Source organism: Panthera tigris, chromosome E2, assembly GCF_018350195.1.
Source record: "Panthera tigris isolate Pti1 chromosome E2, P.tigris_Pti1_mat1.1, whole genome shotgun sequence".
NCBI classification, from domain to species: Eukaryota; Metazoa; Chordata; class Mammalia; order Carnivora; family Felidae; genus Panthera; species Panthera tigris.
The window spans coordinates 1953787-1977926 of record NC_056674.1 but is presented as its reverse complement, the minus strand read 5'-3'; the positions used below and the strand labels follow the sequence as shown (position 1 = coordinate 1977926).

General features: G+C 47.4%; 1 protein-coding gene and 1 long non-coding RNA gene across 2 annotated transcripts in view; both read right to left on the bottom strand.

Moving 5' to 3' along the window:
* Window positions 1-24140, bottom strand: part of ZIM2 (zinc finger imprinted 2) — a 75157-nt gene that overhangs the window by 25963 nt on the left and 25054 nt on the right. Inside the window, exon 6 of the mRNA XM_042970672.1 lies at window positions 18701-18864. Coding sequence (XP_042826606.1) covers window positions 18701-18864 — 164 coding nt within the window. The remainder of the gene's footprint in view (window positions 1-18700; window positions 18865-24140) is intronic.
* LOC122234393 lies at window positions 14739-17162 on the bottom strand. Its single transcript, XR_006212182.1, has 3 exons — window positions 17000-17162; window positions 15061-15147; window positions 14739-14911 (listed from the first exon to the last, which is right to left on the bottom strand). It is a non-coding gene; the product is annotated as an uncharacterized LOC122234393 (long non-coding RNA).

The window sequence follows — 24140 nt, the reverse complement described above, 5'->3', positions numbered from 1 at the left end:
TCTGGGATGTGTTTTCTCAGCACAAAGATACTAGCCCTTGGGGAAGAAGTGCCTGCCAGAACTGCGGATGCTTTACTAATGAGTTAAACAGGTCAAAAAGTTTCTTCACAATTCCCAGGCCAATCTCTGATTGCCAGTTCCTAACGAGCTCGTAGGCCTTGGTCTCCAGTGGCTACTGGAGGGGAGTTGGAGGCCAATTACTGCAGTCCCGTCTGGCTCCTCCTGCTCCAGGCCCCAGCCCTGCAATACCAGGGTGACAGAGGGGGCCGGGGGGGATCTCTCTCCGGCACCAAGCATGTCAGCAAAGTTCTCGTCCTTGGGGAACCACCGGGAGTTTCAACGTAATGAGGCTTTTCTTAGCCGTAAAAGAATGGGTTGTTATGCCGAGCTAAACTGATTCGGAGCTGGTGGAATTTCTAGCCTGTGTTACCAGGTAAGAGCAGTCCCACTGGACTCCAGGGTCTGCAGACAGGTTAGCTAAGGTCAGTTGGAGTCAGACCTCGGCGTCTGTTTATTCACCGAGTTACTTCCCTCTTTGGTGCAGACACTAAATATTCAGCCCAATTAGCAATGCTGAAGGTGTGTGCTCTCTAATTGCAATGATTTCCTGAGTGATAACACCCAGCCCCTGGGCTCTAATTGGTGTCCATATGCTGACAAGTCCTGACCCTCAGCCCCGTGTTTCCCTGTCCTGCTGTTTCTCCTCTTGAATGTCTAACAGACATCTCACAGTTAACATACTAAAGTAGATCCGTGGCTTTGTGTCCCCAAATCTGATCTTCCTACGGTTTTCCCCAGCCCAGTAAATGGCATCCACTATCCACCCAGACACTCAGGCTGGAAGCCTAAAACTCACCCCCAGCACTAAAACAGGATGGTTGTAGCTATAGGGTCACATGGCTGGGTTATTGTGAGGACCAAAGGGGTGTGTGTGTGTGTGTGTGTGTGTGTGTGTGTGTGTACACACACATATGTAATCATATGTGTCGTATACAGGACAGCGTGTAGTCACATACATATATAATTGCATGTGTCACATATAGGACAGTGCATGGCTCAGAGTAAGCATGGGTTTGCTGCCATTGTTATGCTTTATATTACTTTATATTATTATATTATATTACTTTATATTATTAAAATTACATCGTTATTTTATATTACCGCATATTACATTATGTATCATTTTGCATTATATTACTATTGTTTCTCCCACAACCCATATGCAACCACTGGAAACAATTTTCAACTCCCCAAAGTTTAGACTTTCAATTTTCAACATACAATAAAAGCTCAGATTGCAAGTAAATTGTTCTGCGAGGGTTCCAGATAAATGAGTGCGTGACGCCCAATGCCACATGATCACAACAGAGTCAAAGGTTCTTGAAATTTGCTTTGATATGCGAGTGCTTTGGATTGCAAGCGTGTTTCCGGATGATTTGTGCTCGCAAACCAAAGTTTCACTGTAGCATCCACGCCCACCCGTCACCACCTCTGCCGTTACCATGTTAGTCCAAAAGCCACCACTGCCCTCGGCCAAACCCCTGCCAGTGCGGACCCCCGCCAGAACACCTACACACCCTAGTTCTGCCCTTGTGTCCTTAAAGTTTATTCTCTACACCTCCTAAACTGGGACCAGCCTGGGTCACAGCCTCATCCAAGCCCTGCAGGGTTTTTTTTTAATCATGCTTGCTAACCCAACCCATACTCCTCACCATAGCCAATCGGGTCACACGGTCTCCCCACTCCCGGCCTCTCCTCATCTCCTGCCATCCCTCACCCTCCAATCTGCTCCACTCACATCTTTCTAATGCCCTGAGTGCCTCCTGATCTCAACACCTTGCATGTACTGTTTCCTCTGCTGGAATGTTCCCTCCTCAGTTCAGTGCATGGCTCGTTCTACCATTTGCTCATTTGTCTTTTCCTCACTAAGCTGTCCTTGGCCATACTGGCTAAATACATGCCCTGCTGTCCTTCTACGCCCCTTATCATGCTGTATTTTTCTTCATATGTCGACTACCACCTGAAAGTCGAAAATCTATTTGTTTACTTATTTTCTGCTTGACTCCCAGCTAGAATATAACATCCATGATTTTTAAAAAATTTTTAATGTTTATTTATTTTTGAGAGAGAGAGAGAGAGCACAGGGGAGGGGCAGAGAGAGAGGGAGACGCAGAATACAAAACAGGCTCTAGTCTCTGAGCTGTCAGCACAGAGCCCGCCATGGGGCTCCAACTCACGAACTGCAAGATCATGACCTGAGCCGAAGTCAAGTGCTTAACCAACTGAGCCACCCAGGCACCCTAACATTCATGATTTTACAAGATCTGGGATCTGTGGTTTACAGTGGCCTGTAAAGAAGTGTCTTAGGGGTATTAAAAAAATAGTTGTAGAATGAGTCAATGACATAAAAATAGAGAAATTGTAAACCGTTATGCATTGGAATTGTGTCCCACACCCCAAAAGTCAGATGTTGAAACGCTAACCCCCTATGAACTCAGAGTGAGATGTTATTTGGAAATGGGGTCCCTGCACAGGTAATTAGTTAAGATGAGGTCATCCTGGATTAGGATTCCTCTAATCCAATATTAATGGTGTACTCATAAAAATGGGCAATTTGGAAGCAGACATGTATGAGGGAAGGTGATGTGTACAGACACAGGGACAAGACAGACATCTACAAGCCAAGGAGAGGGGCCTGTAACAGATCCTTCAGAGCCCTCGAACAAACCAACCTGCAGACACCTTGACCTCAAACTTCCAGCCTCCAGAACTTTGAGACAATAAATGTCTATTGTTTAAGCCACTCAGTCTGTGGTACTTGTTATGGCAGTCCTGGAAACAGAGGCACTAAGTACGACCTTTGTATCAAATAAACTAATATACAATATACAAGGAGTTCTTACAAACTACAAGAGATCAAAATGCCAATAAAGCATGGACAAGGAAGATGAACATAAAATTCACAAGAGAAGTGGAAATGGCCAAGCAGAATATTAAATATGTTACCCAATAGAACTTTCCAGAATAAGGGTGCAGTAAAAAGGAGGCAGCTTACCCAATAGAACATTCCAGGATAAGTGAGCGGTAAAAAGGAGGCAGCTTACCCAGTAGAACATTCCAGAATAAGTGAGCGGTAAAAAGGAGGCAGCATACCCAATAGAACATTCCAGGATAAGTGAGCGGTAAAAAAAAGGCAGATTACCCAATAGAACTTTCCAGAATAAGGGTGCAGTAAAAAGGAGGTGGTTTCCCTAATAGAACATTCCAGAATCAGTGAGCGGTAAAAGGAGGCAGCTTACCCGATAGAACATTCCAGAATAAGAGTGCAGTAAAAAGGAGGCAGCTAAATGCAACTGGGACCCTGAATTGGCTCTTGGGAGAGAAGAGGGAAATGAGTGAGAAACACAGAGAAATCTAAAAAGCACATTTAGTTACTAATAATGGGTCGATGTCCATCTCTTTGACAGACACACATGGCTGTCTCAGCTGTCATATTAAGTGAAGCTGTCAGGAGGTTATATGGAAACTGGGCTATCTTTGTAACAGTCCCGTAAATATAAAATTATTAAAGTATAGGAAATGTAAAATATATGTTTGAAAAAGATTCAGTAATGAGTATCATGGTGAAAAGTCTAGGACTCTGGCCCCAGACTACCTGGATCAATGTCATTGTCCTTGTCACTTACTAGCTGTGTGGCCTTGGACAAGTTCCCTAGTCTCTGTGAGCCTCCAATTCTCATCTGTGAAATAAGGACTAATAATAGTACTTGCCTTATAGGGTTGTTGTGAGGACTGAGTGTTTAATACAGATGAACTCAGAATATCCTCTGAAGATTAGTAAGCGGTAGATAAATGCTTGCTAGTATTAATTTTATATTTGCTGATGATATTGGCAAATATTAAAACATCGAGTGACAGTAAATGGGAACTCATTTGCAATGTTTGTGGGAAAGAAATGGGCATTCTTTTTTGAAGGGAAGAGTGATCATTTAAAAAAATTGTTTTTAATGTTTATTCATTTATGGGAGAGACAGTGCAAGCAGGGGAGGGGCAGAGAGACAGGGAAACACAGAATCCAAAGCAGATTCCAGGCTCTGAGCTGTCAGCACAGACCCTGATGCCAGGTTTGAACCCATGAACTGTGAGATCATGACCTGAGCTGAAGTTGGATGCCCAACCGACTGAGCCACCCAGGCACCCTGGGAAGAGTGATCATTTTAATCAATATTTTCACAGCCTTATTGATATATAATTTACATACCATGAACTTCATTCATTTATTCTTTTTAAAGTTTATTTATTTATTTTGAGATATATATAGAGAAAGAATGCATTAGCAGGGGAGGAGCACAAAAACAGAGACAGAGAATCCCAAGCAGGCTCCACACCATCAGCGCAGAATCTGACACAGGGCTCAATCCAGCAAACCCTGAGATCATGACCCCAGCAGAAATCAAGAGTCTCAAGCAACTGAGCCACCCAGGTGCCCCAAACCTCACCCATTAAAATTGTACATTTAAAGAGCGCCTGGGTGGCTCAGTTGGTTGAGCGTCCGACTTCAGCTCAGGTCATGGTCTCATGGTTTGTGGGTTCGAGCCCCGCGTCAGGCTCTGTACTGACATCTCAGGGCCTAGAGCCTGCTTTGTATTCTGTGTCTCCCTCTCTCCCTCTGCCCCATCCCCTGCTCACACTCTGTCTCTCTCTCAAAAATAAACAAACATTAAATTTTTTAAATTGTGCAGTTAAATGGGGTTTTTTTGGAGGGGGTATTTTTACAGAGTTGTGCAAACCACCAATGTAATCTAATTTTTTAAGTGTGCAATTCAGTGGGTTTTAATATTTTCACAAAAATGTGCAACGATCACCACATACTCATGTATATGTGTACATGTGCACATTCTAAGGTTGATAGACATTTGAATTGTTTCCATTATGTTTCCAGCCACCATGACCAATGTAGCTATGAACATTATCTAAATTGTGTTCAAGAGCACAGACACATGCATTCCCCAGTGTATATTTCTGTGAGCACAATTTCTGCATCATAGAGTACGTGCGTCTTCAGATCACCACACCTTAGAATGCTTTAACCATTTCTAATTTTTTTAACATTTATTCGTTTTTGAGAGACATACAGTGACAGAGCATGAGCAGAGGAGGGGCAGAGAGAGAGGGAGACACAGAATCCAAAACAGGCTCCAGGCTTTGAGCTGTGAGCACAGGGCCTGACTCGGGGCTCAAACTCAGGAGCCATCAGATCACGACCTGAGCCAAAGTTGGACACTTAACTGACTGAGCCACCCAGGCGCCCAGAATGTTTTAACTCCTGTTATTTCCTCTCAGCCTAAATGTCACCACTACCTTGTGTTTTGAATGTATCTTGTTTGCTTTCCAGACCCCTTTGGACATTTTTGTTTCTGTTTTATATAATGTTTGTCCACACCTGGATCCATATTTACCTCTTTCTTTCCTTTTCATTTTTTGTTCCAACTCAGACTTTCCACCTTAAATCTCCTTCCTTTCTGTCTAAAGTATACCATCTAGTGTTTCCTTCAGTCTTCTACTGGTGGCAAACTCTCAATCTTTTCATCTGAAAATATTTTTATTTTTCATTCATTCTTGAGCAATGCTTTTTCTGGTATACAACAGGCAGACAGCCTTTCCACACATTAAAGAAATCCTTCACTGACTTTGACTTCCATTTTTGCTGGTATCGGTCAGTCTTACTGCCATTCCTGGGAAGGTGACCTTTTTTCTCTGGCTGACTTTAAGATAATCTCTCTAACTTTGTTTTTTTTCTGAATTTTGTGATGTTTCTGGGTGTTGATTTCTTTTTATTTATCATTCTTGGGATCTGATGAACTTATTCAATGTGTATATTGGTATCTTTCATTAGTTCTGGGAAATTCCCAGCCATTTTTTTCTTCAAATATTGCTCTAACCTCTGCTCTGCTGGGGTTTCTCTCTAAGCTCAGTCAAGTTCACTTGACCATCATGACTCCATTCTGTATCTTTTCTCTTGGGACTTTAATTGATTGCATACTGGATCTTCTCACTCCTCTTAGTCTCTCTTTTGTATTTTTTCTTATTTTTTGTCTCTCTGTGCTGAATTATGGATAATTTTGTTATTATTTCTTCTAGTTCATAATTCTTCTTCTGGCTGTGTTCCATCTGCTGTTAAATAAATCTCTGTTGTCTATATTTCCAGTTTTGTGATTTTTGTGTTTCTAGACATTCTCTCTGATTCTTTTTCAAACCACCTGTCCCTTTTTATAGGTTTCTGTTTCCTACAGATATTTCCAAAGTTACATTTCTTCAAACATTGCAAACATGGTTGTATAATCTGTAACCGGTGACTCCAGTGTCTCAAATGTCCCTGGGTCAGCTTCTGCTGTGTGTTGTTTTCTCTTCTGCTTCTTACTCATTTTCTCTTGTTTCCTTGGGTGCCTGGTTGTCTTTGAATTTTCATCGCCATTGCCATTAAAAAAATAACGTTGGGTTTTCTTCAAGGCACAAGATAAATGTATCCTCCTCCAGATAAGTTTTGCTTTGCTCTCACAGATGCTATGGTGGGCAAAATTCTAAGATGACTCCAAATGACCCACACCTTTGTATAATCCCTTCCCCTTGAGTGTAGGAGAGACCAGTGGATATGGTGGTGAAATATCATTACTGTAATTATGTTATATATATATATATATATATATATATATATATATATATATATACACACACATATATACATATATATATATATGACAAATCTTCTTTATCAGTCAATGGACACTTGGGCTCTTTCTGTAGTTTGGCTATTGTTGATAATGATGCTATAAGGTGCCTGTGCCCTTTTGAATCTGTATTTTGTGTTCTTTGGGTAAATACCTACTAGTAAAATTGCTGGGTCATAGGGTAATTCTATTTTTAACTTTTTGAGGAGCCTCCATACTGTTTTCCAGAGCAGCTGCACCAGTTTACATTCCCACCAACAGTGTAAGAGGGTTCCCTTTTCTCCACATCTTCGTCAACATTTGTTGTTTCCTGTGTTGTTAATTTTAGCCATTCTGACAGGTGTGAGGTGGTATCTCATTGTGGTTTTGATTTGCATTTCCCTGGTGATAAGTGATGTTGGGCATCTTTTTATGTGTCTGTTGGCCATCTGGATATTTAGGAATAAACCTAACCAAAGAGGTAAAATATCTATACTCTGAAAACTATAGAAAGCTTATGAAAGAAATTGAAGACACAAAGAAATGGAAAAACGTCCCATGCTCATGGATTGGAAGAACAAATATTGTTAAAATGCCAATACTACCCAAAGTAATCTACACATTTAACGCAATCCATATCAAAATACTGCCAGCATTCTTCACAGAGCTAGAACAAATAATCCTAAAATTTTTATGTAACCACAGAAGGCCCTGCATAGACAAGGAAATCCTGAAAAAGAAAACCAAAGCTAGAGGCATCACAATCCCGGACTTTAAGCTATACTACAAAGCTGTAATCATCAAGACAGTATGGTACTGGCACAAGAACAGACACATAGGCCAATGGGACAAAATAGAAAACCCAGAAATGGACCCATAAATGTATGGTCAACTCATCTTCAACAAAGCAGAAAAGAATATCCAATGGAAAAAAAAAAGTCTCTTCAGCAAGTGGTGCTGGGAAAACTGGGCAATGACATGCAGAAGAATGAACCTGGACCACTTTCTTACACCATACACAAAAATAAACTCAAAATGGATGAAAGACCTAAATGCAAGACAGGAAGCCATCAAAATCCTCGAGGAGAAAGCAGGCCAAAACCTCTTTGACCTTGGCTGCAGCAAGGTCTTCCCAGACACATTTCCGGAGGCAAAGGAAATTAAAAAAAAAAAAATTAACTACTAGGACCTCATCAAGATAAGAAGCTTCTGCACAGCAAAGGAATAATCAACAAAACTAAAAGGCAGCTGACAGAATGGGAGAAGATATTTGCAAATGACATACTGGATAAAGGATTAGTTTATCTGCTAAGATATCTGCCCATATCTTCTGCCCAGTGAAGATATGGGCAGAAGACATGAATAGACACTTTCCCATGATACATTAAAAAAATTCCTACGAATTCTTAATAAAAGTCAAACAGTCCAATAGAAAACATTTTATGTATAGACATTTCACAGAAGAGTAAATGCAATTAGCCAAACAGATAAAAAAGATGGTTAACCTCTCTAAAAACCATGGAAACATAAATCAAAACAAAAATGAGATCATTTCTCACCACTGGATGGGCATGAGTTTAAGGGACTGATACATCCACTATTGGCCAGAAAGACAAAAAGTTGAGTTTTATATACATGGTTGGTATTCACTGATAAAAGGTGTTTATGCTGACTTTGCATAACTAACCAGAATTTGAATGTGCACTCCTTTCAATTTAGAGATCCCATGTTAGTGGAAGCTAGTCTGTTCATATATGTGAATAGAGTACAACTGCCTTATGGCTAGATACAAGATCAAAACACAAAGTTCAATAACTTATGTGACTATCAGCAATAATCAATCACAAGTGTCATGGAAAATTAGATCTCATTCACAAGAGGCACTGAAGCTCTAAGTTAATGAGATGGAGAAAAAAGAAGTATGCAAAACTCACATGAAGAAAATTACTTAAAAATAAAAATTTCTGAAAAACATAAAGTAAGATGTCCGAGAAAGGTGTAATAAGTGTTGGCAGAATTGTTTGTCTTGGCAAAAAAAAAAAAAAAAAAAAAAAAAAGTTGAAAACAACCTAAGAGTCCACCAACATGTGTCTGGCTACATGAATCTCTTATCCATAGTGTGATAGTCAAAAAGACTGATATATTTCTACGTGTAATCTCTATTTATTTAACACATATATCTCCAAAACACAGTAAGCAAAAACCATACATTGCAGAAGAGCGTTTCTCAACAGTGAATAGCATCGCTAATGTCCAAAAACGTTGACTAACATGGTTTTGATATCACCACTCTAGAAAAGTTGTGAGCAGTTGGCATGGCTGATGCCCCGCTTGTCAACGAGTCTTGTGCTCAGAGCCTGGAGTCACCGAGGGACAGAAGGTCCCCAGAGGTGACTTTGGACGAATCCCCAAGCTGAGAGACACTGTGTGGCTCAGGGCTGAGTACTGCAGGAGTCAGCAATGCTTGCCCGTCCCTAATGCCTTCACTGCCCACAGCTTATAAGTGGGGAGTCAGCCCAGGGATGGGAATCCCAGCTTGGATCTTTGTCACCTCACACCCTTGGAGGAGCTGGCCTCCCACAAGCCCAGCTCAGCACCTTGGAGAGGTCTGGTTTCACTGCGGCTGGGGGCGGGGGGGGGGGGGCAGTTGGGGGGGGCGGGGAGATGGTCGGGACACCCCACCAGGTAGGTCAGGCTGATACAAATTTCCGAAAGGCTTCCATCTCGTACCGAGTATGACTGGAGGCCGCAGAGCAGGAATGAACACCTATGATTACAGGGTTCATCAGCTGGGTTTGAACCCTAGCACTACCACTCACTAACTCTGAGACTGTGAACAAATTGCTTAACTTTTCTGTGCCTCGGTTTTTCCATCTGTGAAAAAAATGGGGATGATAAAGTAGGGTGGTTGGGAATATTAAGTGTATTGTATGAGAAGCACTCAGTTCAGTATCTGGCTCTCAGGATTTTTATTTTATTTTTTTATTAAAAATGTTTTGAAGTTTATTTTGAGAGAGAGAGAGAGAGAGTGCACAAGGGGGGGGGGAAGGGCAGAGAGAGAAAGAGAGACAGAATCCCAAGCAGGCTCTGCACCATCAGCACAGAGCCCAATGCAGGGCTCGAACCCACAAACTATGAGATCATGACCTGAGCCGAGATCAAGAGTCAGATGCCTAACCGACTGAGCCACCCAGGCGCCCCAGGAAGTGATATTTAAATGCCAGTTATCCTTCTGCTGACGTAGCACAAGGGACTCAAAACTAAGTCAGAGAGACAACCTCAGTGCTATTGACATTTTGGGGCCGGATCATTCTTTGCTATGGAGGGAGGGGCTGTCCTGTGCACTGAAGGATGGTCAGCAGTGTCCCTGCTCTCTACCCACTAGGTGCCACTAGCAACTTTCCCAGGCATGACAACCCAAATTATCTCCAGACATTGCCACATGTCCACTGGGGGGGAGGGGGGAACACAATCATCCCCAGCTGAGAACCGCTGCTCTAAAGTGAGCTCCCTGTGAGTGGAGGCATGCGAGCCAAGGCTGTGAGACAACGGGGTGGGGAGACTCTGGGTCTGATTCAGGCTCTTGTGAAGAGGCAGTTCCTAACATCTCATTACACCCCCAGGGTCGACACTTCTGTGTCACTCATCAGGCAGCCTCATTTCTCCCATCAGCTGGCTGATGGCTCAGATCCAGGGTCTCTGCTCCCCTCCACTGCTTCAGATTACGCTGTTCTAATCCATATCCGTGAAGAGGTAATACCGCACAGTTCTGAGAAACACAGACTCATCCATTTGGACAAAGTAATAAAGACCCCACACGGTGCTCTAAAAATTCTGCACATACTAATAATCCCATGGCATGGGTGACACATGGTCACCATTACTCCTACACGTTACGGATAAAGAAACCAAAGCACAGAGAGGTTAAGTAGTTTACCTAAGGCCACACAGCTAGCAAGTGGCAGGGCTGCGATTTGAACCCAGGGGCTCTTTCCTCGCCCCTGCCTCACTTCTGGTGGGTTGCCAGCCATTTCTGGCATCCCTTGGCTGGTAACTTCATCACGTCAAGCTGTTTTGGTCATCACGTGCTATTCCCCTACGTGCCTCTGTCTTCATATGATCACCTTCTTGTAAGGACCTCATCTTAACGAATTGCATCCACAGTGACCTATTTCCAAATGAGGTTACGTTCTGAGGAACTGGGGGTTAAGACTTCAGGGGGGTGGGACACAATTCATCCACAACAACTGGATAGTCTGGGATAATCCCCACATTTCGAAACCCTTAACTTCATCACATTTGCAAAGTTCCTTTTGCCATGTAAGGTCACATATCCACAGGTTTCATGGATTGGGGTATGGACCTTTTTGTGGGGGCCAGACATTATTCCACCTAACAAGTGAGGTGCTTATGTCCCAGCCGCCCGGGGCTGCCCTTCTGTAGCACTGGAGGTGACAATGGCAGGGGGCTGACGGACTGTGAGAAAACTAATACTTTCCATGAAGAAGTTTAAAACTACGTTTTCATGTCTATTTTATTACACAATCCCAGCAGCTCAGGCACTACTAATGGAAAGAAAGACAAGGAACACACACTTGCAAAGAAACTGATAATAGTAACGGCTGACCCTTAGCGACAGCTTGCCACCTGCCTGATCTTGTTTTAAGTATTCTTCTTCCAGGACCTCGTGTGACCCTCACAGCACTACATTATCCCATTCTACAGAGGAGGAAACTGAGGCTCAGAGAGATTAAGGTATTTGTCCAAGGTCACACAGAATCCAAACCCTGGATGTCTGGTTGCAAAAGTATTCCTTTTTTTTTTTTTTTAAGATTTACTTATTTTTGAGGGAGCACACAAGCAGCAAAGGGGCAGAGAGAGTGGTGGGGGGAGATAGAAGATCTGAAGTGACAAGACAGGGCTGAAACCCACAAACGGTGATATCATGACGTGAGCTGAAGTCGGAGGCTCAACCGACTGAGTCACCCAGATTCTCCACAAAAGCATTCTTAAATTCTACTTCCCTACCATACACTACCTCTTATGCTGGATGCTGGGGAACAAAGACATGAAAAAGAAGTGGTCCCTGCACACAGGTGGGTGGGTGCTCACAGTCTAGTGGGGGAAATCGATCATTAGAAGGCCTTGGGTAGGGAACTGTAATTAAGATGCTATGGGGTCGTCTGGGTGGCTCAGTCGGTTAAGCATCTGACTTCGGCTCAGGTAATGATCTTGAAGTTCATGAGTTCAAGCCCTGTGTTGCACTCTGTGCTGACAGCTCAGAGCCTGGAGCCTGCTTCAGATTCTGTGTCTCCCTCTCTCTCTGCCCCTCCCCCACTCGCTCTCTCACTCACTCTCTCTCTCTCTCTCAAAAATAAACAAGCACAAGTTGGGGAGGGGAAGAGAGAGAGGGAGAGACAGAATCTGAAACAAGCTCCAGACTCTTAGCTGTCAGAACAGAGCCAGATGTGGGGCTTGAACCCACAAGCTGTGAGATCATGACCTGAGCTGAAGTCAGCTGCTTAACCAACTGAGCCACCCAGGCACCCCAACATTAAAAAAAAATATATTTTTTAAAGATGGTATGGAGTTATGAAGCAGAGACACACGACAAGACCAAAACTCTTAAACTAGAAGCCCCATTTGATGGGCAGAGTGTTTTAAGTTCAGGCTCACTGCCAACATGTAATACTTGGGAAATTTCACATTTCCAAATTTCTTGAAAAATGTCAGAAGATCTGGCAGTGCTTGGCCCACCACTAAAGCTGGTGAGAGCTCAGAGCAGCTGTCTCATTTGAGTGCCCTATCCCCTCCCCCCGGCCTCCACTGGTGGCACTCAGCCAGGTTCACTAACTTATGCATGTGCCAGGCCTCCATAGGTATTTGAACGGGAGACCTCCCAGGAAGACAAATAATGCACGTGTGCTTCGTGAAGGAACGTTTGAGCATCCTTTCCAGATGAGCTCAGCCCCCTTCTTTTCTCCTAGGTCTCTGCTCTGGTCTCATCTCTCCCCTCTTGCTCTGCTCCTTGGGTGTCCTCTGTGGTCCAGGAGCTTTTCCAGAGAGAGACCATGGCCAACCTGACAGCAGTAACTGCCTTCCTCCTCCGGGGCTTCTCGGCTGTCCCTGAGTTACAGCTGCTCAGCACGGCCACCTTCCTCCTCATTTACCTGGCCACTGTTCTGGGAAACATCACCATTGTGGCGGCCGTGACACACGATGCCCGCCTGCACACGCCCATGTACTTCTTCCTCAAACACCTCTCCTTGGTGGATATCTGCTCTGTGTCCACCACCTTGCCCCGGGCCCTGGTGGCCACCATGCTGGGCTCCAGGGAGATTTCCTTGTGTGCATGTGCATCCCAGCTCTTTGCCTTTGTCTGCCTTGGGTCCACGGAGTGCTTTCTCATCACCTCCATGGCTTTCGATCGATGTCTGGCCATCTACAAGCCCCTAGTTTACACAGCAATCATGAGCCCCCAGACCTGTGTCTCCCTGGTGGCAGTGGCCTGGGGCAGCGGGCTCCTTTTCTCTGCCTTCCACACAGCCAACACCTTCTCCCTGCCTTTTTGTGGCCCCAACGTGATTGAGCACTTCTTCTGCGACATCCCCCCACTTATGCGCCTGGCCTGTGCCAACGCGGATGCCCACGAGGCGGCAGGGTCCACAGCCAGTGGCTGCATCATCATGAGCTGCTTTGCCCTCACTGTTCTGTCCTATGTCCGCATTGTGGCCACCGTGTTTCAGATCCATTCCACAGCTGGCCGCTGGAAGGCCTTCTCCACGTGCTCTTCCCACCTGGCCACCGTTCTCCTGTTTTACGGCACCGGTAGCTCTGCCTACATGCAGCCCGCCGCCAGCTACTCCCCGATGCAAGGGCGCGTAGCTGCTGTCTTCTACTCTGTCCTCACACCCACCCTGAATCCACTAATCTACAGCCTGAGGAACAAGGACATGAAGAGAGCCCTGAAGAAGCTTTATCTTCAGGTACCCTTTTAGAACTTGGTATGTGGACATGGGAGGGACCCAGAAACCCTCCCAGAATTTTCCTCCTGGTCATGGTCCAGGTATTAGTGCCTCCAAAGACCACCCGGAACACACCTGTAGCCAAAAATTTGGCAGCCAAGTTGGATGACATTGAGCCCTTCCGGGGTCCTAGTGGATGTCCAGGTAAGATGACATTGAGCCATGCCGGGGCCCTAGTGGATGTCCAGGTAAGGTGGAGACATGTCCAACATGCATCTAATTTAGGAAAATGCTACCATATGTACACGGGGAAAGACAGAGCTAGAGGGAGCGAATAAACAGTGGGGATCATTCCATCCAAGAGCCCCTTCAATGACCCTTTGCCCTGGAGTGCGAGTCCAGTAGGAAACCATCCTCTCAGTTCCCATGGCCCTTCCACAAGAGGACACAGCATGGCCGACTCAATGTGAGTCTAATGTCTAATGGCAGACATTCTTCATCTAGTATCTGTCCTAAATGCAAGCCAATGGCTTCATCAGAAGAAGCAACGATTCCAGAAGGAAAACAGACCATATTGGACTTGCAGGGATACACTGTGTAGTCTTCATGTGACTCCTTCTAAGGGAATGTCGAAGGCATTTTTGTCTTCCTACCACGTTTACCTAGTAGCATTGCATGAGTTGGATTTTTTGCTCAGTTGCTTTCGCAGAAAACGAGTTAACAGTGGCTTCAAAGCCACAGAAGCCCTCATTCTCATTCATGTAAACACCTGTGCTTGTCTCATTCATGTAAACACCTGTGATCCTGGTGTCTGTGTGCCACAAAGTCATCCTGAGACCAGATTTCTCCTATCTCATTGCTCTGTATCCCTCAAGTCCTCCGATCCATGCAGCTTTTTAAAAAAATTTTTTAACGTTTATTTATTTTTGAGAGACAGACAGAGACAGATCATGAGAGGGGGAAGGGCAGAGAGAAAGGGAGACACAGATTCTGAGGTAGGCTCCAGGCTCTGAGCTGTCAGCACAGAGCCTGATGCATAAGCCGTGAGATCATGACCTGAGCCGAACTGGGGTGCTTAACTGACTGAACCCTCTCTATCACTTCAAAAACATTACTTTGTTGAGACATTTGGGGGGGGAGGAGTTTTAGGAGAAGTTTGCTGTGCTACTAACATATCCTTGAGGATTAAGAGTCCTCTTCTACTTGGGAATACCAGCCTCTTGATCAAATGCATAAGCCCTGGGAGAGACATAAATTGTCCAAAAAGAGAAAAGGGGCATGTGATGAGCCAGTTAGATTACATAAATTTTTGGTGATCACGTGGGTGTGGCAGACACACCCTTAGGTGACCACCAATGAATCACATCCTCCTTATATAATCCCCTTACCTGAATGTGGAAGAAACTTGTGATGTATTTTTAGCCAAAAGAATATGGCAACGGTGATGGGATGTCATTCCCATAATCACTTGAGATCTACTCAGTGAGACAGAAAACATCCAGTCACTTGGGTATCCCAGGTTTGGGGTAGCAGGCTCTCTATAATCCTGTAGGTCTCAGCTCCAATGCCACCTCCTCAGAAGGGTCTTCCTTAACTCTCCCATCCAAATTAGGTCACCTCCAGGTCACTCTCAATCCCCTCCTTTTGTTTTATTATCTATGTTGCATTTATCACCCTTCTGAACTACTTACTCAGTTTGTTTGGCCACAAATCCCCATCCCCTCCCTCCAAATATAACCTCCAGGAGGGCAGAGCTCTGTTCTCTTCAATGCTGTGTGTACTGTCTGGCACACACTAGGTGTTCAATATGTGTTCCTCCAAACAAACAAATGTGAAGCAGAACCACAAAAAAACAAAAAGCCAGAGCTGCACTGGTGTTATCTAGAGTCAGGGGGCTGGGACCCCTGAGCCCTTAATGGTTTCTAGTCCCCTCTCCACAGTTATTTATGCCACACCTGCATGGCATCATGGGGCTCCACAAACCCAGTAGGGACAACCCTTTCCCTAGTCAGATTAACTAGTGCAGTTGAATCCAGACCACCACCAATTGGAGGACAGTTCATCATTTCACACTCCACCAAGAAAGGAAAAGGCACCGCCAATCGAACTTTGACACTTTGTCAATAAAACACATCTTGGTTTCCAATATTAAAATGTGCTGCTCAGCCTTCAGATCACAGCCCAACTATCACTTCCTGAGCACCCCTGCTGGCGAAGCTGGGTCATTTTCCTTCTATACTCTCAGAACTCTCCTTTCTCCAAAACATGCATTGCAGTGTCAGTGAATTGTTTAGCTATTTGTTTACAAATCTATTTCCCCATGAGAATTAAAGCTGAATGAAGGTAGAGATTACATTTGCTTGCTTTGTGTTATCCAATAGAGTGATGGAAAACCAGCTCTCTGAAAAAAATTGTAGCATTTGCTAATTTCCATGGTGTAAATAACCTCACCACAGCTGATGTCAAACTATGAATCTATAGGGTAACAACTGGTTTGTAACATTTTCGAATGTTAGTAATTAACCCTCGTGAGATGTGCTAGCATGCTCCAGCACCAAACACGGTGTCAGTGAAGAATAGAAACTCAATAAACAATTGGTTCGTGAATGAATACGTTCATGTTAAATCACATTGCACGAATACGTAGCAAGTCCTTGAAACTTAACACACCTACACGCAGTCTCTATTTTTCCTCCTTCCCCAGTTTTCCTGCTCCTTCCCCAGTGTTCACCCCATTTAGTGCACTGCCATCCATCCATCCCCAGGGCAGAAATCTAGCAGGCTACTGATTTCCCTCTTACCCTCACCTCTCCCCATCACACTCCACTGTGTCCCTCCATGTATGTTTCGAACCCATGCATTTAACACCAGGCCTTGACCACCATCCTAACCCAGCACACACCACCTCTGCCTGGACTATCCCACGGGCCTCCTCCCTGATCTCCCTGCCTTCACTATTACCTTCCCAAACTCCCCTCCACCCAGAAAACATGGATTCCTGTTTAGAATATGAATCACATCGTGCTATCCCTGTTGCAGCCCTTCACTGCCCTAGGCTCTCCATGTGCGGAACCCCATCCACCTCTCCAGTTTCCTTCCCTGCGCCTTTCCCTGCATCTTTTATCCCAAGCTATACTGGTGTTATCTCAGTTCTTCAAACACGTCAATCCTTTCCCTGCCTCAGGGCCTTTGCACCTGCTCTTTCCTCAGTTCAGAAAACCCTTCCCTACATTGGGGCATTGCTGCTGCTTCATATTTGTCATCTCTTTCAAAAGACCTTTCTAAACCACCTCTGAGTAGCACGGCCCTTCCCATCCCTTATCATACTTGGTTCTGAGACAAGGGGACTTTACTCCACGGAGGACGCAGCTGCCGCGCCACAAGGCGGTGCGCCTGTGCGCAACACTCGGGACTACATTTCCCAGAGCGTTCCGCGCGGGGGGTTGGGGGGGGCTGGCGCACTTCCGCTTCCGAGGGGGTCAGGCGGTGCAGCGGGGTCAGAGCAGCGCGGGTGCTGAGCCTGTGGCTGTGCGTGTCCGAGTGTGGTGCGCGTGGCGGGTGAGCGAGTGCAGGTCTTTGTGCGCTCACGCGCGTGAGGGCGGATCATAGGTGGGCAGGCGAGTCCGTTTGTGTGTGCGCGCGCGAGGGCAGATCACAGGTGTGCGTATGAGTGCAGGTGTGTGTGTGTGCATGTGCGCGTGAGGCCGGAACATAGGAGGGTGTGCGAATGCAGGTGTGTGTGTGCGCGCGTGCATGTGCGTGAGCGTGTGAGGGCGGATCACAGGCAGGCGGGTGAGTGCGTGTGCGTGTGCGTGTGTGTACACGCGCGTCAGCGTAGATCACGGGCGTGCGAGTGCAGGTGTGTGTGTGTGTGAGAGAGAGCACGCGTGAGGGCAGATCACGGGCAGGCGAGTGCAGGTGTGTGTGTGCGCGCATGAGGGCAGATCACAAGCGGGCATGTGAGCGCGTGCACAACGAGGGTAGAGTGTGGTATGTCACGTACAGGTTTGCCATGGCTGAGTTGGGGGTTCGTGCGGTGGGGACGTAGTCCTGAGCGATTCTGTGTGGGAGGGACGCACCCCCGCCTGTCGGATGTCCGCGTGGACAGGGCTGACACATACCTGCCTGCGGAAGTGGTGTGTGTGTGTGTGTGTGTGTGTGTGTGTGTGTGTGTGTGTTTGTGATCGTGCACAACTGCACGGGGGTCTCTAAACCTGTGGTCACATCCATGTGAGTCCATGCTCATCGCCCTTGTGTCTGAGGTTCTGGGGGCGCTTGTGGAGTTCTACTCGTGGGTGGTGCATGGGAGGGACCTTCCATTCCCGTGGGGAACACAGGCCAGGGACGGCAGTAAAACAACGCCGTCACTTATGAGTGCTCTGAAGAAAACACCAGAGGGCACAGGGCACAGCGACTTAGGGCTGGGCCACTGGGGGAGTTAGAGACCCCCTCCAGGAGGGCCGTCTGGGCTCAGCCCTGAGGGATAATCATATGCTGGAGGAGAAGCTGGAGGAAGAAGGTTCTAGGCAGGGGGAAGGGCAAGGACAGAGGCCCTATGGCAGGAACGAGGTCGGGATGCTGGAGGAACGGGAGGACCGCTGCTGGCCAACCCAGGTTAGGAGGCCAGACCAAAGCCAAGAGGCGGGGGACGCACCGCGCTTAGTGAGAGGCCACAGCAGATAGGTGGCCAAGGGTGTGGCTACAGGGAAGGTGAAGAACCCAGGGCCAGTAACACCATCTGCATTCACTAGCTCATGGTATGCCTGCCACGTCCTACAGGTACATCCCATTCCTATCCCCATTTCCCAGACAAGGACACTGAGTCTCAGAGAGAGGTCATATAGCTAGTGGGTCACAGATGGGATTCAAACCCAGAACCCTGGTTCCACACTTCGAGTTCTCAGCTTGGATCAGGCTGCAGGGAACAGTGGCCATTTACCCATTCCTCCAACCCCAGAAAGGGAGGTGGCCCTTCTGGGTCCCAGAGGAGGGGCTGGCAGCATGGCCCACCAGGGCCCCGTCACTCACCGCTCTTTCCTTCTCCACCAGGAGAGGGTCTCTGAAGAGCAGGGCATGGTTCTGGGCTTGTGACTGCGATGCCCCTGGTAAGTCGGTCGATGTTCTGGGCTTATGACTGCAAGGCCCCCGGTAAGCCGGCCGTCTCTGGTCTTCCCTGGAAGGGCCCCTGGGATCTGAAAGACAGGACGTGGCTGCAAGTTGGACACAGAGCACACCCGGCCCAGGCAGCAGTGTGCCGGTGGGTGCGATCCATTAGTCAGCGGATATCCACGGGCCTCCTGTGTGCCAGGCGCTCTCGGGCACTGGGATGCAATTCTGATGCTGACTGACGAGGCTCCTGCTTGCGTGGAGACCAGGAATGACGGAGACATTAAAGAAACCCGCAGGCGTGGTCATTCAGGTGGTCACAAGTGCTGTGCAGAAAGTAAGGCCGCAGTGGATCAAGCAGAGTCCGAGGGCAACATTCATACTAGCAACACGAGGCCAGTGTTGGGGGACAGCCTTAGCTGGGCTGAGTAGGGGCACCCTCTTTGGCTGCAGGGTCTTCCCATGTGCCACAGTGCCCACCCTCCCTGTTTGTTGGTCCCCAGCAACTGAATCCCAGGTGCCTGGTGTAAGTCGACCCCAGTAAATCTTTGTCACACTGAGTGCATTGCAGTGTCCTGTACAGCCCCATAGGAAGGCCAGGTTCCACGAGTCTGTGAGCTCTTCTGGCTCTTGGACTGCCACGTGCGGCCTCAGCCATGCTGTGAGGAGTCCTGAACTTTTCTCTTTTGACTCCCCTCCCAACCCCAGACTCCCTTTCCCTGTGACCATGTGAAGGGCTAGTCATTCCAGGAGCTGATTGCTCTCCAGGATGCGGTGGTAGACTTCTCCCAGGAGGGGCGGGGGCAGCTGAGTCCTGGCCAGAGGTCCTGTACTGGGACATCATGCTGGAGAACTACAGGAACCTGGTCTCACTGGGTAAGGGCAGTGATTTTTCAGTGACCTCAGACCCCACCTCACTGCATAGAAGCCAGGGGGCATCGGGAATGTCAGCCCTAGGTTGGGATGGGGTTCAGCCACTCAGTGCCTCTGTTCATGGTCTTTCCACCCTGTTTCTCCTGAAGTGCCCACCTCTCTGGATGAACATAATGGAAAAGCTAAGGGTGACTGAGGCTTCTGGCATGGCTGGATCTAGGAGCTCAAGTGTTACTTTCTGGCCTTGGTTTTCTTGGTCCTCCATAGGCTCTCACTGTCTGTTTCTCAGTTATGTTTTCTCCTCTCTTAGCCCCACTCCCAGGCTGGCCCCTTCCACTTCTGGCAGCAGTAGGCTTTAATGATGCTCAGTGGTCCCAGCAGGGTGGGCGCCTCTCTTTCCCAGAAGTTCTAGCAGAAGCCGCAGACCTGAGTGCCATCAGACCATGTCTGTTTTCTCTCTCTTTTTTTAAATGTTTATTTATTTATTTTGGAAGAGTATGAGCTGGGAGGGGCAGAGAGAGCAAGGGGAAGAGAGAATCCCAAGCAGGCTCCACGCTGTCAGCGCAGAGCCTGACACGGGGCTCGATCTCATGAACCGTGAGATCGTGACCTGAGCTGCAACCAACAGTCGGAGGCTTAACTGACTGAGCCACCCAGGCACCCCTGTTTTCTTTCTGAAGCCAATGGCTGAGGCCAAGAGACCGGGCTTTGTAATTGGCTGCACTTGGGGTACCCAGTACTGGTAGCCGACACCTGCTGAGCACTTGTGTGCCGGTGTGTGGGGGAAGGGAAGAGGACAGGCTAGATGGGGCTGGCAGGGTCAACAAGGGCCCAATAGTCAGAGTCCCCTTGAGGGGTGCCCGCAGAGAACACACTGTGGACATCTCAGCTCGGTCTAAAGCCCTGTTTCTGTCTCTGGCTCTCTTTGTCCCTGTGGTAGGGCTGACGGCCCCTGTGTCAGTTCCTCAAACTTGTTTCTACCACACCCTGATGAAAGGTGCATTTTACTCCCCAGCTCACTGCACATCCTATGTCCGCATCTGATACGACTGAAACGAAAATTTCACAAAATGATACTTACCCTTATTATACACGACAGGCTGTTGTTCCATTCTGTTTCATTTTTTAAAACCCCATGTCACAGCCCACTACAGCAGTGGTCGAACCGGGAGAAGTTCTGCCCTGAGGTGGAGTGTAGCAGTGTCTGAAGATAGTTTTGGTTGTCACAGCTGAGAGGGTGCCGTCGGCGCCTCGTGGAAGTGGCCGGGGATGATGCTTCACATCCTACGATGCCCAGGACGGTCCCCACACGGAGAACTACGTGACCCAAGATGCCAGCAGTGCCAGAGTTGGAAATGTGACTCAGCAAAGAACAGCAGCTGCCTGAAACCGCGTGTTCATGTGATCCAGCACCGCTGAGACCCGGCTGCGAGGTAGTGTGGGCTCACTGCAGCCCACGCGGACTCCTGAGGCCCCCAGATCCTGGCCCGCCCTTTCCAAGTTCTCCTTTTCCCGGACGACACGTTCCGTTCCTCTGTGGGTCAGCCCTGCTTTACCATATTATAATCTGTGCACGCTTCTCCTGTTCCCAGCCTGGACCCTGACGTCCAGCCTCACCGGAGAGCCGCTGCCTCAGAGTTCTCCAAAGACACAGAACCAATAAGCTGTGTGTGTGGAGTGATTTATTTTACGAAATGTCTCATGCGTTTCTGGGGCTGCCCAGCAGGCTGGAAACTCAGGCAGGGGCTGATGCTGCAGTCTTCAAGCAGAATTTCCTCTCGAAGAAGCCTCAGCTTTTACTCTTAAGGTCTTCAACTGATTGGATGAGGCCCACTGACATTATCATGGATGATTTCCTCTACCTGAAGTGATTGTAAGTGCTAGCAACATCTATAAACTAGCTTCCTAGCAACACTCGGATTCATATTTGACTGAAATCACTCGGGACTGACAAATACGACTAACCATCACAACTGGTAATGGAGCAGCCACCTTGGTTTCAGTGTCTTGTCTCACATCTTACAGGCGTTTGCAGTTTTGAAAACTTTCTTTCAGACCGGGACACCGGGCCTGACAACAGGGACACCTTCAAAGAAGAACGTCTCTGGAAAGTCCCCAAAACAAAGGACCTGGGGACCTGAACTTCATAAAGACCTGCAGAGAGGACAGCCTCCCCAAGAGGCCAGTCCTGGTGACATCTCTCAGCATCTTCACAGAGAAGAAAGGCTGTGGATGTCCTGAATGTGGAGAGCCTTCTGCTCCAAGCCCTTCCTCACATAACACGGAAGATCCACACTGAGGAGAGACCCCATGCATGCAGCCAGAGGGCAGGCCTTACTCACCATCAGAGAGTTCACGCTGGCGAGAAACCCTATCACTGTAATGAGTGTGGGGAGGCCTTTAGTGACCAGTCATCACTCTCCAGACAACACGAAGGACCCACACTGGGAGAGACCTTACAGATGCAGTGAATGTGGAAAGGCCTTTAGCTGGGCCTCATCCCTTAATCTCCCATCAGAGAACTCATACAGGCGAGAACCCCTACAAGTACCCTGACTGTGGGAAACCCTTCTGGTAAAGGTCCTTCCTCACGAAGCACCAGAAAACCCATTTGTAGGAAAACCTACAAATGCAGTAACTGTGAAAAGACTTTCAGCTACAGCAACTCCCTCAGCCTCCGCCAGAGAACTCACACTGGGGAGAACCCCTACGTGTGTGAGCAGTGCGGGGACACTGGAGGGAGAGCCCCTACACATGAGCAGTGCGGGGACACCTTCAGTACTGCTCCTCCCTGACCAAGCACCAGCACACCCACAGCATCAAGACACCCAAGAGTGTAAGGGGTGTCTGAGAGCCTTCAGCCATGTTTCACCCCTTAAAGTACATCAGAGGACCCATACCAGAGAGAAACCCTGCACGTACAGTGAGGGTGAGGAAACACCTCTGTGGCAACTAACTTCCAGCAGTTCTTACTAAGACTTCCCACCCACACGAAACTTCAGAGCTCGTTCATCATATCACATATTAGTCTTCGGGAAATGCCTTGGGGTTCCCAAGACCACCCCCCGGTTCGGTGACTCAGTAAGAGGACTCAACTCAGCACATAATCATACTCGTGGCTAAGAGTTACCATAGCAAAAGGATACAAAGTAAAACCAGCAAAGGGAGAAGGTGCACGGGGTGAAGTCCACAGGGAACCAGGCACAGGCTTCCAGAAGTCCTCTCACAGAACACATGTATTTCCTCTGGCAAGTTGTAACAACACTGCTCCCCCATCTCCTCCAGCATTTAAGCTATTTCCTGACCTCAAGCCCTTTGCTCATGCTGTTCCCTCTGCCCAGAACCCTCTCTTCCCCATGTTCCATGGCTGATTTCTCATAAGTCCACCTCTTCAGAAAGCTTTCTTCAGACCACCTGGTCTAAAACTAGCCCTCCCAACTGGCACTCCCTCTGCCTTCTTACCTTGTTTTCTTTTTCCTTGTAGCACACACCACCTTGTTTTGCTTATTACCTTTCTCCGTACTGTGCACTAAAGTTTGAGAAATACTGGTTTTCGGGATCAACTTGAAAGCCCATATGCCTGTGGGGGCCAAGCACATCACACAAATGCACGAATGCCTTTAGGTCAAGATCACCTCCTGATCTGCCACAGGCCCCATTAACATGTTCGCACAAAATTCCTGGTCCCTGTTTTTTCAACCCTTGGCTTCAGCCTTTGTTTTCAAAACTTTAAGTTCTGACAGAATCTCCTGGAGGGCTTGTTAAAAGACAGTGTGCAGGGCTCCGCTCCCAGAATTTCTGATTCCGTAGATCTGGGATGGAGCCTCAGAATATTCACTCCTAACATTTTCCTAAGCGTACTGGTTTCCTGTGACTGCTTTCAAAAATGGCCACAAACTTGGTGGCTTAAAACAACAGAAATTTCTTCTCACAGAGTTCTGGAGGTCAGAAACCCAAAATCAGTATCACTGGGTCCAAATCAAGATGTCAGCAAGGATATCATCTGGAGGCTTTCAGTGATGATCCTCTGTTGCCTCCTCAGCTTCTGGTGTTCCTCGGCTTGTGGCTGAACCATTCCAGTCTTCAAATCTTGTGTGCACACATGTGCATGTGTGTGCATGTGTGTGTGTGAAATCTCATTCTGCCTCCTTATAAGGATATATTAATGACATTTAAGGCCCACCCAGGTAATCCCTCCATCTCAAAATCCTTAATCAGATCTGAAAAGCCACCTTTTCCAAATAAGGTAACATTTACAGGTTCCAGGTATTAGGAACTGGTCTCTTTGGGGGCCATCACTTGTCTGCTATACCAGGTAATGGGGTACTGCTGGTCCAGGGACCACACATCGAGAAACACTGCCTTAAACCCATGGGCTCGGTAACAGCACGGCTTGGGAGTCACACGGCCTGACTTTGACTTAGTTATGACACCACCAGTTTCTAGCTGGCCCTCTTGAGCAAGTGACTGCCTCTTCCAACCTATTCAA